The 19,120-nt window shown below is 38.2% G+C and overlaps 1 protein-coding gene and 1 long non-coding RNA gene across 9 annotated transcripts in view; one reads left to right on the plus strand and one right to left on the minus strand.

The window, feature by feature from the left end:
* The window catches only part of PDE1A (phosphodiesterase 1A), a 328,273-nt gene that overhangs the window by 70,552 nt on the left and 238,601 nt on the right, over positions 1 to 19,120 (minus strand). For 6 of the 8 annotated variants that reach the window (XM_011285382.4, XM_011285381.4, XM_011285385.4 and 3 more), the window contains one exon: positions 4,227 to 4,409. In XM_011285382.4, coding sequence (XP_011283684.1) covers positions 4,227 to 4,409 — 183 coding nt within the window. Of the gene's footprint in view, positions 1 to 4,226; positions 4,410 to 5,935; positions 6,266 to 19,120 lie in introns of those variants that run through there. The other 2 variants (XM_011285387.4, XM_045034104.1) reach the window with 2 other exon arrangements.
* LOC111561884 lies at positions 6,255 to 15,083 on the plus strand. Its single transcript, XR_002744883.2, has 4 exons — positions 6,255 to 6,411; positions 7,664 to 7,823; positions 8,933 to 9,102; positions 14,701 to 15,083. It is a non-coding gene; the product is annotated as an uncharacterized LOC111561884 (long non-coding RNA).

The raw sequence follows: 19,120 nt of genomic DNA on the forward strand, positions 1-19,120 counted from the left end.
TATCTATCCTAGGTTTTCTTGATAAAGTATTTTGCCACTTTATTACAGAGACATTATTTATTTCTATATTTCCATTTTATGTTTATTTTAAATGACTCTAAATGATTTTTGAATGTGGGTAATTTGTTATAATAGAAAAATTATCCTTATCCTCTATCTCTATTGGAAGATTTTAGAGCAGTTTATAAATAAAAATACTTATATTAATTACTCTATTGAGATAGGTGTAATTATTCTAGTCTTGCAGGGCAAGGGAACTAGCAATTATACTATAACAGACCCAGAAAATAATTATTGTCAATAATGATGTTTAGTTGTTTTGTGGTTTTTTTTTTGAGGCACCAGTCTTTTCTATTCATTATTACTAATAAATGGAGGTACAGAGGAAATAGAAGGATAACGGACTAGGAAAAGAAGGTCAATATAATAATCAGGAGTAAGAAAAATTAAGTAACTTTTAATTGGTGTGACTTCACGGCAGAGAAAGGCAGTAGGCTGTAACGAAGAGAAGACATACTTTCAATTACAGACTAGCTACTCACTATCTATGTGACCTTTGGAAAGCTATTTAATGTCACTCATCTGTAAAGCAAGGATAATTATAAGCTTTTTGTGAAGAGTAAATGATGTAAATGCCTAGCATAATATAGTAAGTCTCAACACAAGAAAGCCATTATTAGTATTAATGTTACTGTTCTCACTATTCTGCAGCCAGTGCTGTTGGCTGCAGTTCTTAGGTTCTTCAGGGCTCCGTGGGCTCTGTGGGAATTCTGGTGCTGTTTCCTTAGACCTGGAGTAGGTTGAGAAATGAGTATCAGTGCGCGTTTTCCTTACATGGAATGTAAAGAAAGACAAAGCAGATTATCTTTCTGAGGAGACAGAGAAACTTTCCCATTATTCTTTTCCAATCCTATAATTTGGAGTAAAATATTAGGACAAAAAATTAGGATGTTTGGAATCAGAATCGATGTAGGGGAAACCTTAATACAGTTGCCTCACACTTGAGTAAATAGCTGATATAGTAGAAGTAGCTGAAAAAGAACAGTGAGTTTCCTAGGTTCCTTCGGGTGGTATAAGTTCAACTGGAAATACGGTGGATTATTTTTGGAAGTTTTTACTGCAATTGCAAAATATAATTCAAAACCTAAACAAAACAAAACAACACACACAAAATAAAAATGACTTTATGTCAGACACCGCGTTAGGTAAGAGACCAGTGGCAAATAAGAAAACTACATCTGCTGCTTTCACAGGGCTTACTGAGCAGTGAAGAGGGACAATAAATAAAAATATATGATTACAGGGGTGCCTGGGTGGCTCAGTCGGTTAAGCATCAGATCTTGATTGAGGCTCAGCTCATGATCTCATGGTCATGAGGTTGAGCCCCTAAGCGGGACTCAGTGTAGAATGAAGCAGGACTCAGTGTAGAACGTGGAGCCTTGCTTGGGTTTTCTTTCTCTCCCTCTCTCTCTGCCCCTCCCCCACTCATTCTTTTTCTCTCTCTCTCAAAATAAATAAACTATACACACACACACACACACACACACACACACACACACACACACACATATATATATAAAACAACACTAAGCACTATGAGGTAAACTGCTGGTTAGGGTAGAGAAAGTGATGAACAGTGTATACAGAGTACTCAGGGAAGGCCTCTGAAAAGACAGAAAGGACCAGGAAGGGGGAAGGGTGGGGAAAATCACTTTTGGTAGAGGGAATAACAGGACAAGTGGCCCCAAGGGAAGAAAGAGTTAGGGATCTTCATGGGGTTGAAATCAGAGCAGTACAGATACTCAGTTAAAAATAAAGGTAGCATTCAATAAGGTGAGAAGGTAAAAGGGGCCTAACCTGCAAATCCATGATACAGAAGTCACTTTTAATACTAAGTGAAATGGAAAATCAACCGATGGTTTTAAGCTTAAGAGTGACAGGGACTAATTTATATATTTAAAATTGACTTGTTTGGAGAGGGCACCTGTGGAAGAGGGAGGCCCAACTGGAAAGCTACTGTCCCATTTCTGATGGCAGGTAACAGAAATGGAGACTGGGATTGCAGGAGTAGAGATGGAAAAGCAAGTAGATTGGAGGTACTTTCGGATGAGCAAATTGCCGGGACCTGCCAAGGCACTGAGTCTTGGGAGGGGAGACTTGACAGGATGCTCAGGAAGTCTTTCTAACTTTCAAAACTGAAGACAATTATCTTTGAAAACTGAAGAGAAGCATATGCCATTATTTCTATGCACCTACTAAAGGGGCTACAAGAGTAATAAAGAGATTTCATTTCCTTGTGTTTGTAGCATATTGATTTCTTCCAGACTGCATGCTGGTTTAGTTGTCTTAAGTACATTTTATATCTCTATAACCTACTAAGTAAAATATTTTATGTAGCATATGGAAAAAATGAAAATGTAGGATATCAATGTATCTTGCAGAAATCTTAATCTTTTATTGGGTGGGAATAGAAATTTACCTCCACAGTTTGCCTCCTTTTTAGTTTGCCAAGTTCTACAATATTTTCTTTAAAAAGACCAAATACATATTCTTTCAGCAAATCACACATATTGTCTTTTATCTGTGATTCTTTCACTGACTTTCTGAACTCCTATTGAGATGTTAATATCGATTTGATGTTAATGAGAATCAATAACTGTCACACACTTTCCAAAATTGTTTTTTTTTTTTAAATGGGAATAGATATTCCTTCTCTCCAGCCCTGCCTCCCTGTTGCAGACTTCTGGTCCCACCCAGCAGATTTGGGACCATTTTATGCATCTTGTAAAGGGGTGTGGGTATCTCCTCACCACACTAATGGAAGATTCTGTTATCAAAGCCAATTAGATATGGTTAATAAATACTCAAAATAATTTAAATAATCACTGACTGGTTGTTATTGTAGATAATATAGGCACAAGCCAAGATACTTCAAGCTTTATGTGCTGTATTTATATTTTCAAATCGCATCAAATACTTCTTGCAATGCATTCTCATTTACATTTTTAGAAATCCAAATGTGTTCCTATTGTTTCTTTAACAGAGGAAAATTAAAGTTTATAATGTTCATTCAAATTAATAAGTAGAGATGTCAAAAGATGAAAAATGATGTGGTCTTTCTTAAATTTAAGTACATTGACAAAAAATTCTCTGTTCCTCAATTTTATTAGTTTCAAAAATGTTTCATCTTTTTATATATCATTTAATATAATTTTTTTTAATCTAAGAGATTTCTAAAGACTAATTTTTTAAATTGTCAGATGTAACACGTTTATTTCAAGTCTTTAACTTTAATTCTAGGGCATCTTGTTTCCTAGATAGAAAAAAAAAGCCTGTATTCTTAAGGGCTAAATGAATATAAAATTAGGCCACATCAACATGTATTTCACAGGGCTCCTGGATGGCACCTTGTGGTTAAGCCTCAAACTCTGGTTTCTGCTCAGGTCATGATCTCATGAGTTTGTGGGTTCAGCACCCCTGACCCACACACACCCCCTCCTGTTCATCCCCCCCAGTGGGGCACTGGGCAGCATGGAGCCTGCTTGGGATTCTCTCTCTCTCTCTCTCTCTCTCTCTCTCTCTCACGCTCTCTTTGCTCCTCCCCTGCTCATGCTCTCTTTCTCTCCCTCAAATTAATGAACTAAAAAACAGAAAACAAAACAACAGCAACAAAACCATGTATTTCACATCAGAAACTACAGCGATTTGATTTGGTGCTTCTAGGAGCCCTCAAGTATTCCTTGCTTCAGTGACAGAAATGTTAAAAAACTCTTCAAAAGCTCATGGGATCTTTCCTTCCATGATGGAAAGAGGATGGTCTTTTCACTTTAATACAGAGAAAGGCCTGTTTGATTTTAGTATGTGGTACAGAACTCATTTTTCTGAAGTGTTACATTTTACAGGTAAAATTAGTTGTGTAACATATGAGTGTGTTATAACTTCTTAAACAGTTACTCACAAAGGTTCATTTGAGGGCACTGGTCAGTCATGTCTTTGCTTTTAGTCTTTATGTCATTTTAAAAGAAATAAAAATAGTAAACCCAGGATAAAACATTTTTGTTATAGGCAAGCTCGTAATATATCCCTACATTTGTTCATTCTATGTACACTTATAATTGAAGTTTTCTTCAAGAAGCAAAATATTTGACTCACATAACTTTGATATGGTAAGCTTATCTCCTGCTTTCCAAATTTTATTATCTCAAGATGCTAACAGTGTCACTTACCTTTCCACAAAAATTCCAGCTTGAACAGCATGCACGATGCTTCGAAATTTTGGCTTTTCCTCAGATTTCTTTTTCATCATCCCCATTTTCCGTGTAAAAGTAGAAGCCAACCAGTCCCGTACTTCCAATGGGACTGAATCAGTCTGAATGTCACTGAGCTCATCATCGGTATCCAGCAGTCTTCTACAAAAATGTATACCGATTAAACTTGAGGAAAAAGTGAAGAAAAACTGATAACAAAACAAACACTGCAATAGGACTTAAAATACAGCAAATCACTCTCTGATCACCCCTCAATATGAGCTGTCTCAAAAAAGGAAAATGATTGGACTAACGTCTGGAAAGCTCTGAATTCTCAGATTGATTCTCTTCTGAAGGCAAGCACTAAGGGCCTTGAACATGTGCAGCTTCCCCAACATTGAAGTGTAGCAATACCAGTCTGAAGATATCAATTAATATACTATTCTTGTAATGAATAAAACTAAAACAGAGAAGAAGTTTCATAAACAGATGTCTGTTATTAAAGGAGGCAACTGGAGTGGAAAGAACAAAGGGGACTGGAAGTTGTAAAAGTCGCCTTGTAGTTAATAATCTTGGGTATATATGGTACTGATAGCACAAGCTATTTGAATAAGGCCTTGGTGTTTACAAAAGTCATTCACATGTGTTTTTCATTTGATCAGGATCTCTACATTTTAGGAAAATAATAAATTAAGTATTCTAAAAGATATTTATTCCGATAGCAGCACCACAGTTTAAAAAGTGAAGGAAAAAAAAAGAAACAAATGGATTATTTTGAAAGCTCATTTTAGGTGACAGAGCCAGTGGAAGTGGAAGAGAAACACTTCTGGCTTCTTAAGGAAAACTTTAGTATTTTGCTCTCCTGAGGGTGGGGATCGGTGGGTTTAGAATTGCTGGCTGAGGAAATCAACAAAGTGAGTGAGGAAGCAATCGGGCACTGTAATCTCTGCAGATCTCTGCAGATCGGGGTGCTCTGTCACTCTCCTGTATAAGCTCCACACAGACAACACTGACTGTACTGATGGGTAGTAATACCTGCCCTTAAGGCTGGTCAGCTCCAATCACCCAGAACTCCCGAAAGGTCTGAACTGGCAAGATAGTGTGAAAGGCTCCCCACAAAATATAGAAACTCTACAGAGCGATTGAGCTTTGCCTCCAGAAAGAACAGAGGCCAGCTCTGTCTCATTTGACTTCATTATTTCCTTGTCAGTGCACCAATTTAATAAATCCTAGGTATTTTTAGCACATTGTAGTTTTGACTTTTCGATTCCATTCGCTTGGGTAAATCTCTTTGTACAGAGTGAAGCCTAAGAATCATAGGCTGATGGAAGGTAGCCAGAAATGACAGTGTGTGCTAAAGCCTCCAGAACAAGTCACACTAGCTTGAGAGGGCAGGGACCAAGTAAAGGGCAAAAAAAAATTAGAAAGGCCACCCAAAGCACCCAGTGTTACCAAAAAAGGCTCAAAAGATTATATGATGACCTCTATGTGCTGCTGTTCTCTATAAACAGAGCACAGTCATTTGCCAGTATTTATTTTTCATGGTATTAAATAAGCACAAATGCATTTATGAAATAACTTATGACAAAATATATACAACTTAATGGCTAGAGTTACAAAACCACATGTATACATATGAAGACCAAAAAAACTTACATAATTGGAACTTAATACTGATTAATACTTACATTACATCGTTTTTAACTTTCTTTCGGAACTTACGTTTGAGTGATTCTGATTTACCCTTAACACACTGACACTGTAACTCAAAGCAAAATAATTTTTTTAGCATTTTGTCCATTTCAAATGGACAATTATAGCAAGATATTACACTACATGGTTTGGAAATTCAGGGCTTATGGCATTTCTATTATTTCTTATCCAGTGATCAAATAAAGCTACAGAAGAGGGCAGGTGGATTTGAGAATCATTGTGGGGTAATATTGTGATGTCACCAAACTCCAAGAATTCTACTGCTGCCTTGTTTTATCAGCTACTTGAGGTAGAATGACACATTGTGATGGTGGCCAATTGATTCTTTACAAATTTGATATTGATGACTGTATGTCTTAAACTCATAAGTTATCCAAGACAGATCATCAAACATGACAAAATCAGCCTATGGAAATGAGATTTCATATGTGGATGTGGGATCAGGAGTCTGGTAATTCTTAATCATGATGCATGATGTCATTCATTAAGAAGGAAAGAACATACGGGGGTATATGGGTAGCTTAGTCGATTAAGCGTCTGACTCCTGATCTCAGCTCAGACCTTGATCTCAGTGTTCTGAGTTCAAGCCCCACATTGGGCTGCATGCTGGGTGTGAAGCCTACTTAAAAAATATGTAAAAATAAAAAAATAAGAAGAAAAGAGCATATAATCTTGAAAGAGTGATATGAATTCATTTGTGGATATAGGAATAAAGGAAGAGTGTGTAAAGAGGAAAGCATGAGCTATGGTACTCTCTAATTAAAAGCAAATTTTGAAAAAGCAACAAATACCTCTTCGGTGGTTAATTTTATATGTTAAACATGGCTAGGGCATGGTGCCTGTTATTTGGTCAAACACCCAGTCTAGGTGTTGTTGTCAAGTTGTTTTTCAGATGTGAAAGCGGATTACCTTCTATAATGTGAGGGTGCCTCATTCAATTAATTGAAGGCCTTAAGAGATAAGACAGAGATTCCCTAAAGAGGAAGGAATTCTGTCTTCGAATTGCCTTCAGACTACAGATTGCAACATTTACTCCTGCCAGAATTTCCAGCCAGGGTCAGCCTGTTCTGCAGATTTCCGTTTTGCCAGCCCCCACAATCACATGAGCCAATTCCTTAAAATCAGTCAATTTCATTCTCCTCTCTCTTGCTCTTTCTCTCTCATTCTCTTCCTCTAATAATATAAAGAGTAAGCAGATAAATATCTTTATATATATAAGCTATATATATAAAGGCTAAGAAAGAATATTTCCATCATTCACAAACACTCTGTGGTAACTACCAGCATGGATTATAAATCAGATAGATGACAAAGGCACAAATCCATCTTATATTAATATTCAATTAACAAAGCAAGTCAATTGTACTTCCTGTTTTGAAATATAAAAAGTCATTGGCAAGGAACTAAAATGCCTTTTTAGCTATTATGGATCTAAATGCCACACTGTCTTTCCATGTCTTAATAGCTCTTTTTTCTAAGGTGCATTTCGCTTTGAAATTCTTTATTGCTGAATCACAATCTATTGTATGGATATACTAGTTTGTTTATACATTCAACCAAAGTTACCTTGGTTGATTCCAAGTTCTGACAATTACAATAAAGCTGTAAAAATAGTTGTATGCAGAGTTTTCAAGTTAATTTGAATAAATACCAAGAACCACAATGGTTGGATTGTATGGTAAGAGTATGTTTTGTTTTTTAAGAAACTTCCAAACTGAAGAAGTGGCTGCATTCCTACCAGCAATGAATGAGAGACAGACCAAGCCACCATCATCTCTCTCCCGGTCTGCTGCAGTAGCCCTCTACCGGTCTCCTGGTCTCCTTGTCCTGATGCCCTTCTGCAGCCAGAACGCTTCTTTTAAAGTATGAGTCGGGCCATGTCAATGCCTAATTCATAATGTCCTACATAGCTCATCACAAGCTGTGTCTCTCTACCTTCATCTCTTAACCAGTTTCCCCTCACTCACTTTGTTCTAGCAACACTGACTTCCTTGCTGTGCTTAACCCTGCCAGGCTTCCTACTGCTTTCGGGTCTTTGCACTGGCTGTTCGCTTTGCTTAGCATCTCTTCCCAATTTGAGGGGATCATTTTCTCACTGTATTCGGGTAAAGAGGGCTTCCTTGACGCCCCTACTCAGTTAGTTAACACCTCTATTCTGTCTTTTTGTCCTACTGTAGACTTCTTAGCACTTGATATCATGTTGTATGTATACTAGTTTGTTTATTCATTTTATGTTTCATCCCCTAAACTGTACAGATCTTGAGAGCAGAGAGTTGTTCTGATTTTGTGCATTATTGTATCACCAGCATCTACAACAGTGCATGGCACAGAGTAAGAGATGAACATGTATCTCTTGAATAACTAGAAAACATTCAGAAATATTGTAAGTGATTACCTTTGAGGAGTAGAATAAGGATAGGAATGATAAAAGAAATTTTAGTCTTTAGAGTCCTGTATTATCTGATTGATAAGCAGCAGTAGCAGCAGCATGGGAGTAAATTCACTGCTGTGAATCATCGTCTTCATTGCCTTTAGGTTAATTTGCCCTTGAATAACCCCTTAATTTTTGAAGCAAATTATGGGGAATCATGCATATTTGGTGTGGAAAAGTCATTAAACATTTTTTATGGCATTTTGAACTATAGGCACAGGAAAAAGAAATTTTAAAAATTCTATACACTGTTTGTATGCCTTTAGCCAAGAAAGTCAATACAGCAAAACCTTGGATTGCGAGTAACTTGTCTGCGAGTATTCTCTGCAAGGTAGTAAACATTTCTAATAAGTTTTAAATTGACAAAGGAGTGATGTCTCACAATACGAGTAGTACATGGTGCCGAACATCACATGATCACAACTGAGCCAATGTTTCTTCTCTCTCTCTCTTTCTCTCTCTCTCACTTGCTTGTTCACTCGCTGTGGAACTGTGGGTGATCATCAATGCAATGTCACATTTCTGTGAAATGCTCAAAAAGAGGCAAAAGCAAGTGTCATTGGATAGGTTCCTTGTTAAAGCTGCACGAACAGAACAAGATGCCATTGAGCCAATAGATAGCAGTGATTCCATTAGTGATAGTGAAAATCATCCTACACGATAACCCTCCTCCTCTCGTCTCCCTCAGACCACCCACGAAGGTTTTCAAAGGTAAGTCACAGGTTAATTTGTTAATTTTTCTTTATATTTTCTATTTTCTTTATTATTTTGTATCATATTACAGTACTGTGATCATTTTTATATGAATATTTTTGGGTTGTGGAATGAATCATCTGAGTTTCCATTATTTTTTATGGGGAAATTTGCTTTGATATACAAGTGCTTTGGATTACAAGCATGTTTCCAGAACATATTATGCTCACAAACCAAGGTTTTACTGTATTTCTGTTAAATACTAACTCATATATTCCTTTCTCAACTATAGTAAGACATTGTTAATGAAGCTATAAATAAGTTGTAACAGATTCACGAAGGTGATTATTCCAGTTTAGAGAAAAGAAAGTTGAATAAAAGACATGTGAATAAAGACATGTGAATAAAACCTAAATATAAACACATTTTAAAAAGCCAACACACCTAATGGCACATATTTCTCCCACTCATCTCCATCTCTCTCTTCTCCCTTATTCGTTTTCCCTTTCCCTGACACCTGCCTTGTCCACTCTGTCTTCCCAGGTCTGAGCACCACAAGGACTCTTTAGGTTTCATTTGATCTTGCTAGATATGGAAGAAGCAAAAACTATAGTATAATGTGGAATAACAGTCTTGGGCTTTTGTTAGAGAATGATCATAAACAGTTTTCTTGAGACATGTGAAAACACCTGAATATTTACATAAGATTATGCCACATGTAAAACACAGAGGACTACGCTTGGCCCCATTTCATTTTTGGAATAAATGTGTACAAGTTGATAAAACTGGATCCCAAATACCATAATTAATTTTGCTTTCAAAACCTCCAATGGTTCAATTGCTCTTCATCCTAATGTTAGGTGGCAGAGTGAGCATAATTGTTTGTATCCTGAGTGCTCTTAAAAAATACTTTGTGTTTAAGAATCTTACAACCTGAAGACACAGTCATTGGTGCATTTCCCTTAGGAATTCTTAAAGTGCACAAGATACAAAAGCAATGATAAAGAGTATATATGTAATATGTTATCACTGTTGACTTCTGAGAAATGCTTCCTCTGTTTCTTTTTTTAGTGCCAAGAGGGTCAATAAAGCAGAAAGTGAGGGGTCCTTAAGCATGGGTATAGATGGGGGGCCACGGAGTCATGAAAACTGACCTCCTGCCCAATCATTGCTCAACTGATCCTCGGGAGCTATTTATACCCCAAATTTTCTCTTGAAATCAGATGACGCAACTCCCAAAGGGCTTATATTTTGAACTAGAAAATCTGCAGGGGAAGGGACTAAAGAAGGAGGCGGCCACGGAAGGAGAGGTCATGAGATTTTGACTTTTACAATTATATCAATGAAAATATTTCTGTCCACAATGGACTCTTGGAATATGGTTACATCAGTGTACCCACACAGTTATTTCCAGGCAATTGGTGCCCACATTTACACCTACTGAGTATTAAAATGCAAGTGTTGAATGCAATTAGACACTGGCTTTGTAAGTTTGAAAATGTATCTTCCCTGCTTTACTCTTCGTATAAAGGACACACTTCAACAAGCAACTAAGTCATTCAATTCTGCCCCTAATGTTTGCTGGGCCCAAGGCAGGAGCACATTTCTCTCAAATACCATATAATTAAGTATTTTAAAGTTATACATCAAATGAATACATTATTAAATGTGTCTTATACTCCTACTTTTTAATAAGTTTCATAAAAGCCTGGGCAAGTTGAGTTTGAATTGAGAATTCTCAACTCCTTGCATGACAAGCCTGGGCCAACTGGCTGTGGCTGCCCCTCTGCACCTGTCTAACCTCCTGCTCAGTGCCTTACTATGTAAGCAGGTGGACTTTGCAGCCTCCCCATATACTCTCATCAACCTGCCCAGCTTTGAAATCAGCTGCTTCTTGGCCACTCTTTAGGGGTGATGGGATGCACATACCAAGAGTGTCTTGGTTCCCTCAGGAGGAAAGACTTAAAGAAGAAGCCTGTTAAGACTTGGGAGACAGGCTAGGGAATCTTTGGGCAGAGAATTCTGGGGTCTCAGTGCTCAAAATATGGGAGAGGAGCACAGTGGGCAGGACAGGGAATTCCACAGTCCAAGAACCTAGAAGAGGGAGAAGAGCATGAGTTTCAGGTTCTTCTTGGCTTGAAGACCTGTCACCCTAGGGAAGGGGCACACCAAAAATGAGCCATCATTGAGCACTCCAAAATGAGGGGCAGTGTCCAGAAAAGCAATTATAGTGACCTTGGGCTAAGGATGGTATTGAACTCGTACATGGTAAAGACCTTCTAAGTGAGCCCTCCAGGGATAGCTGGGGGAATTAAGAGAAATTGATCATTCTGCAATATGGGTATTTGGGTGTGTGTGGGGGGATGGTAAGTGGTTCTCACACAGGCAAATCCATTAGAGTTATTTCTTGGATTAATACATACTTATGCTCTGAGCTGACTGCCGCCCCCCCCCCACCAAAAAACAAAAATGAAAACAAAACAAAACAAAACCCTAAGAGTAGTACTAAAGTTTCACTCAGACCTCAGAGTTATCTGAGGATAGAGATGATAATGCTGTTAACTTTGTTACTTACTATGAATCAGATGAGGAGCCAAGCTTTATCTAATTAATCCTCACAATATGACCATGATGAAAATACAATTATTATCAGTGCCCTAATTTTACTGATGAATAAACTGAAGCACAGACACCTTAAAGGATTTGCTCAAAGTCATACAACCAGGAATGGTTGTGCTGCTTTTTGAGCTCAAGTCTGTCTGATTTCAGAGTTTGAGTTTTTAACTACTCAGCTATCCTTTCCCTCAAATGCATGTTTTCTTGCTAAGTTCCCAGACTACCTTCACATTAGGCAATAATATGAGTGATCATTATTTACTATCTCATCTCTACCATGAAATTTAGGGTTGACCCCCTCACCCCCTCACCCCCTCACCCCCTCACCCTCTCATAAAAAAAAATAAAAAAAAAGAAATTTAGGGTTAAAAATAATTGATCTTAAAAAAAATCATAAAGAAATTTGATTTTTCAAGTCCCTGGCCCACCAGGGAATTTCTGGTTGGAGGAAGCTTAAATTTATTTTTCAAAACTGGTATGTTGAATCATTTTCACATAGAGAAATATATATGGATAGTAGAATTTCAGGGTACTTTGAAATACAATAAATTAAATTTTGGGATGAGAATAGGTGATACATTTGAAATGCCATATTGACTTGTCAGTAACCTACTTCCTGAGTGTGAAATACACTTGAATTAATTCTTCCAGGCTACCACCCAAGCACATTTATTTACTTATTTATTGTTTATTCCTTGTTTTGTTCCAAAAAGGATTTAAGATGTCAGGCTTGCAAATTTTTTCAACAGTTTTGTTGTTATTGTTGTTGTTGTTGGAAGTTTCCTTTCCTTTTTTCTGTCTACTTGATAACTTTCTTCTTTTGCTTTTATTAGTCTTTTTTTTTTGAACTGTAAGAAGATGATAATTATATTTGAGTGACTATTGAGACTGAATATTTGGGTGGACAAGTTAGTTATACTGACCTTAGCTTAATTCTCAAGAGGCAAATCTTGGCTAAAACAAAACCATCTAAGGAGAATATTAAAGTTCGATGCAGCTTTCCTCAAGGTCTAAGGAGGTCTCTGTGCTTCCTCCGTATCCATCCAAGGAAGCAGAGGCCTAGGCAGAAGAGGTTCCATCCCACAAAACAGGCAGAAGGGGCCAGGGGAATGTTGGAGGGGGAGTCTGAGGAGAAGTCAAGTTGCTTGGACAGTTGGGATTCAGATTGTATTTTTTGAGTCAGTTGGGAGATGGAAATGGAGGGAATGGATAAAGCAGAAAACTACCCTAGGCCTGACTGATGACTCTTGGCTTTTCACCAGAAAGTCCTCTTGGCTCAAAAATATCTTTGAAAACATTCCATTAGGCACAAAGCTTCACATTCTATTAATTACCAATGTTTTTGATTAATAAGCATCCTCTGGTTAGGAGAACTTCCCTAGAGTCAAACTCTTGGCTCCATCACCTTTTAGTTGTGTGGTCTTAGAAAACATCCTTCATCCTAACTGAGTCTCAGTTTCTTTGCCAATAAAAGAGAAACAGTAATAATCGTATCCCCAGTACTTGGGTTATGAGGATGGAATGGGTAACTGCACAGAAGCACTTAGCAAAGCGTCTGTCACAAAGCAAGTCCTCAAAGAACCCCCATTATTTACACATCTGCATTAGTTAGTCTAAGCAGACTTTGTGCTTAGTTTGAGACATCGTGGGAAAAATTCAGCACCTCTTGTTTAAAGCCCCTAATCTATGGTGGAATTTCAAAATGACTTTGGAGAGCCAAAGAACAACATAAAGAGTCTATGGATTGGGGCACCTGGGTGGCTCGCCCAGTTAAGCGTCGTACTTTAGCTCTGGTCATGGTCTTGTGGTTCATGTGTTTGAACCCTGCATCTAGCTCTGTGCTGACAGCTCAGAGCCTGGAGCCTTCTTGGGATTCTGTGTCTCCCTCTCTCTCTGCCCCTCCCGTTTGTGTTCTCTCTCTCTCTCTCTCCCCCCCTCCCCCCCCCCACACACACATGTAAATAAACATTAAAGAAATTATAAGAAAAAAAAGAGTCTAGGGGCACCTGAGTGGCTCAGTTGGTTAAGCATCTGACTCTTGGTTTCAGCTCAGGTCATGATTTTACGGTTCATGAGATTAAACCCCATGTCAAGCTCTGCACTGACAGTGCAGAGCCTGCTTGGGATTCTCTGTCTCCCTCTCTCTCTGGTCCTCCCCAGCTTGCACTATCTCTGTCTCTCTCAACATAAATAAATAAACTTTAAAAAAATTAAAAAAAAGAGTCTATGGATCAGAAAGAGTCAGTGGGAGGAATTTCCAAAAATAATTTTTACCTACTTAAAAATTTTACCTGGTAAAATAGGCGAATTCATAGAAATAAAAACTAGAACCAAGTTTCCAGGGGCTGAAGGGAGGAGGAAAGTGGGGTTTGTCATTTAACGGGTACAGAATACTTTGGGATGATGAAAAAGTTGTGGAAGTTGACAGTGAGATGGTAGAACAACATTGTAAATGTACTTAATTCCACTGAGTTGTACACTTTAAAGTGGTTAAAGTAGTAACTTTGATGTTTTTCACATCTTATCACAATACAACAATATCTACTTAGTATTGATCTTCCTGCCTCATTGTCCAGGGAATAGATTCTTCTAATTGGAGAAGTGAGACGTGAGAGAAGGGCGTTCCATTCTTCATCTACCTGTGTGTCTTTCCAAGGATTACTGAGAGTGCTAGGTTGGAGGAAAAGGGTGGCTTGCAGGCCAGAGATGAAGCCTAAGAGCCAATAGTTTCCCAGATCTGAGACAGGTGACCACACCACAAATCAAAACACAGGACTGCCTCCCCTGTGCCCAAGACTCATAGCTGTGAGGAACTGCTAATGTCCAGTTCAGCACCTCTTGTTTAATTCTCCTAATCTATGGTGGAATTTCCCAGTTGAAGGAGGCATTTCGGCACAAAGTTATCTCATGTACCAGTCAGGACAATATTTGGGCCACATTCTTAATAAAATCTTATGGTTCTAACCATTAAATTTCTAACATTCTTTCACTTTTTTGTAGCCTCATTTTGACATCCTTGAAGGCTGTAGTTCTCAAAAGGTGGTTCCTAGACCAGCAGAATCAGCAGCATCTGGGAACTTCAAGGCTCTACTCCAGACCTACTAAATTAGAAACTTTGGAGGTGGAGACCAGCACTCTGTTTTAACAAGTCCTCCTGATGACTGTCATGAACACTGAAGTTTGAGAACTGCTCTCACCCATTTACAGCTTGCCAATTAATGGAATACCTCTGCCAAGAAAACATGATTCAGTTACATTCCATAACATGGATTCAGCAGCACTGTTACTTCCATTCGCCCAATATTTCACTGTCGGAGATAAAGAATGTTGGTGAACTATCGGGAAGGTGTCTTAATTAATAAATATTTTATACTGATGTTACAGATGAGAATTATCTGTATGTTACTTAATTGCAAAATAGAAAAGGTTATTTCTCAACTGAGCAGGGGTGGAGCATGGATAATAAGAGCTGCAATATGCTTGGAGGACAGGAGTGTGAGGGAAGACAAAGAACATATTTCCTTCTAAACCTAGGAGGCCAAAATATGACAAGAATAGCAAAATAATTATCAATGTACACAGACTCTCCTTCATAAATATTTGTTGAATAAATGAATAAATGTATTAAAACATGGGCAGAAAATCTCTAGTTTTAGTGGTTGTTAAACTTTTCAGATATTTACAGTAGTTAATAGAGGAAAAAAAGTTCATTTTTGTTGTTTATTTTGATGCATATACTATATATGTTAACATTTTCAGTCAGGCCTGCTTTATATGTGAAAAGATGATATCCCAAAATATTTTTACAAATATTTGCTGTTACCCTGTGGCCCTTTGTCCATATAGAGAGCCGATTATATTCGCTGACTCAAGTTACATATGAAACACAATTACCTGAAGGGGGAAAACTCCTGTTCCTTGAGTTTCAAAATCTAGATACCAGACAAGGAGGAGAGGCTCACCCAAAGACAGTGGAAGAGGATATAATGAGTCAGAGTAGAGTTTCCATTCCTATGCATGTGCAAAGACGCCCTCGGTTACACAAGAGAAGGCACAAAGGAAGACAGAAGGGATCTTGAGAAGGGATGCTGAATCCTGCCTGACCTTCTCCAAACAGAAAAACCCTGAGGAGGGTGACAGCACACCCCCAAATAATTTCTCAGGATCCCGGAACAGAAGAGAGCTGAATGCCTCACCCACCTCCAGCCCCTACTTCTGAAGGGAACTGGAGGACAGCAAGATCCCAGTGCTGAGCTGGTTGGTGTGTGTCTAGACAGACAGCCTCAAAGATGATGGTGACTCAGCCCAGACTGATGGAGATGGCAATGAGAGAAAAGTGAGGGAGAGTACACAGAGACAAAATATACTTGGGAAGTAGGTTTGCTGACAGAATATGGTAACGAATAAGGAAATAATGCCCTTGTATTTAATGAGAAAAGTCTTAAGTATTTGACTTTCCAGTACCTTGCCAAAGGACCGTGTATTGTTGTTTAGCTGTATCATGGAATCAATATGTTTTGTGGGCTACCTTGGAAACTGAATCAACCTATTACTTGTTTTAAAGGAAAACAGAGTGTGAATTATAAGTAGCTAACTTAGAAATCATACATTTGTGTTAGGACTTATTAGGATAAGACGACTGCCTGGATGGCTTAGAGATTAAGAATTTGAGCTTTGAAACAAGGCAGACCTATGTGGCTATTAGGATGCTCTCAACAGCAAGTGACATCATACCTAACCTGAAGGGGCTTAAATAATAGGAACATTTATTATTTTCCTTCAGAAGAAAACTAAAGGTAGGTTGACTCCAAGAAGGGCTTATTTTTAAAGTCAGCAGGTGGATAACATCATCAAGGACTCAGGTTTCCTCCATCTTTCTATGCTGCCAACTTTTAGTGTTAGATTTAGCTTTATGCTTATGGCAAGATGGTTGTATCAGTTTCAAGCATCAAACTCAGATACAGCAAAACCCAGAGGCACAGGACTCCTGTTTTATGGAGAGGAAAGCTTTTGCCCACAGTCCCATCAGTCTTCCTTTTATATTCCATTGATCAGAATGGCATCATACATCCATACATAAACTCACTGGTTAGGGAACTGGAGGTTAATTACTAGTTTAATCACTTAAGATTTCACTCACTGTGACCCTGGGCCTGGAATTGGTCTTCCATGAATCATTTGTCTTTGTAGAGAAGAGTAAATAATTAAAAAAAAAAAAAGGAATGAGTTCTGTTGTCAAGGAAGAAGAGAAGAATGAATGTTGAATTTAAGTTTGAACTTGTCTCTGACACTTAATAATTATATGATCCTAAGCAAGTCCATTTACTTTCTTCATGTCTCAAGTTTCTTAACTTTCTAGTGGAAATAATATAAATATCTAATTTATAGGATTTTTTGAGAATTATATGTAATCATAAATGCAAACTGCATAATAAGTTTCCTTGGGTATAATTAATTGTCAATTATTATTAATATCATTATTAGGAAAGAATAATATTTAAAGTGATATTTTTTCAAATCCAGTAAATATTCATTTATATTTTATTGACCCCAGGGGCGCCTGGGTGGCTCAGTTGGTTGAGCGTCCCACTTCGGCTCAGGTCATGATCTCGCAGTTTGTGAGTTCAAGCCCCGCGTCAGGCTCTGTGCTGACAGCTCAGAGCCTGGAACTTGCTTCAGATTCTGTGTCTCCCTCTCTCTCTGCCCCTTCCCTGCTTATGCTCTGTCTCTCAAAAATGAATAAAAGCTAAAAAAAATTATATTTTATTGACCCCAAATTTCACAAACAGTAAGATCTTATATAATACATGGAGCTCTTTCTTGTTTGTCATCTCTCAAAAGATCTGGTCAGATTTTTTTTCTCCCTTTTCACCACTGAGGCTGTTTTTGAAAGTTTGTAGAAAGTAACACACCACAGATGGACGAAAATATGAAAATCACCCAAAATGTACCGGCACTTTTTCTAAGCCTGGTTTTCACACTCCATCCACAGGGTGAGAACAGCCTACAAACACATCACTCCAAACAACCACCCCTCCCTACAACTCACACCATAAAAATGGAGTTCATAAAAATCATAATTTGCTTTTTAGTGATTCACTGAGCTCCAACAGTGTCTTAGCACATACCTTTCAACTTGATTTCCTCAGAGACCCCTCCAAATAAAATCAATCTAATACATAAGGCCCATATCTGTAAATGCTCCCTCACTAAGCAAATGATAAGCAGCTCCCTCCTATCACCCTGCTGGTGGCCAGGGTAGGTTAGGCATGAGCAGATCTTTATAAGGGACTTTGTAACCATGGATAAAACCACAGAATTCCAGAACAGAAAGAGCCTGGAGACTTCATCTTCCACGCAAGAAAACCAGTGACTAGAGAAAGAAGAAATCAAAAACACTTGCCCAGGGGCTTATCCTTAGTAGGAGCAAAACCTGGATAGGAGTTGTTCCAAATCCCACACAGATCCTGATCCAGGTCCCCTACGTGTGGTACTAACATAATTTTCACTCTAGAGAGGACAAAGTTGTTATTGTTTAGCGGAGTACTTTCCACCATTCTCAATTCTTTGGCATGAGATTTATTTTATTTTCTTAATATAATTTATTGTCAAGTTGGCTAATACACAGTGTATACAGTGTGCTCTTGGTTTTGGGGGTAGATTCCTGTGATTCATCGCTTACATACAATACCCAGTGCTCCTCCCAACAAGTGCCTTCCTCAATGCCCATCACCCATTTTCCCCTCTCCCCTGCTCCCCACATCAACGCTTAGTTTGTTCTCTGTATTTCAGAGTCTCTTACAGTTTCCTTCCCTCCCTTTCTGTTCATAACTATTTTTCCCCTTCCCTTTCCCCCATGGTCTTCTGTTAAGTTTTCCAAGTTCCACATATGAATGAAAACATATGATATCTGTCTTTCTCTGACTGACTTATTTCACTTAGCATAATACCCTTTGGTTCCATCCACGTTGCTGCAAATGGCAAGATTTTATTCTTTCTCTTTTTTAGCATGAGATTTAAATAAAATTGATCCCCTCCTGGCTCATGAGATGTTTGACCACTGCATTTATATACCCACCTCCCCTGGATATGTTTGAGGGATACACGTATTACCTGACTAGAATCAATGAAATATAAAGGTTATGTTTGTCAGAGCCTCTGGAGAGAAACCTTTTGTCATTCCTGCTAGATTTGAAGGTGTGAAGATATAAAGCTTGAAAACACTATTGCCATCTTCCTACCACTCAAAGGATCAGAAGGAGGCCACTGCAGAGCAAACAAAACACAGAGGTGGGTCCCTAGACATCATTTTTACCTGGAGTCACCTATGCTTATAGTTAGTACTAGCCATCAATGTGTGGACAGTGAGAGTTTCTTGAAGGTGGTTTGATTGGGTTTCCTGTCACTTACAATTGAAATA

The sequence above is a fragment of the Felis catus genome, chromosome C1 (genome assembly GCF_018350175.1).
Source record: "Felis catus isolate Fca126 chromosome C1, F.catus_Fca126_mat1.0, whole genome shotgun sequence".
Taxonomy (NCBI): domain Eukaryota; kingdom Metazoa; phylum Chordata; class Mammalia; order Carnivora; family Felidae; genus Felis; species Felis catus.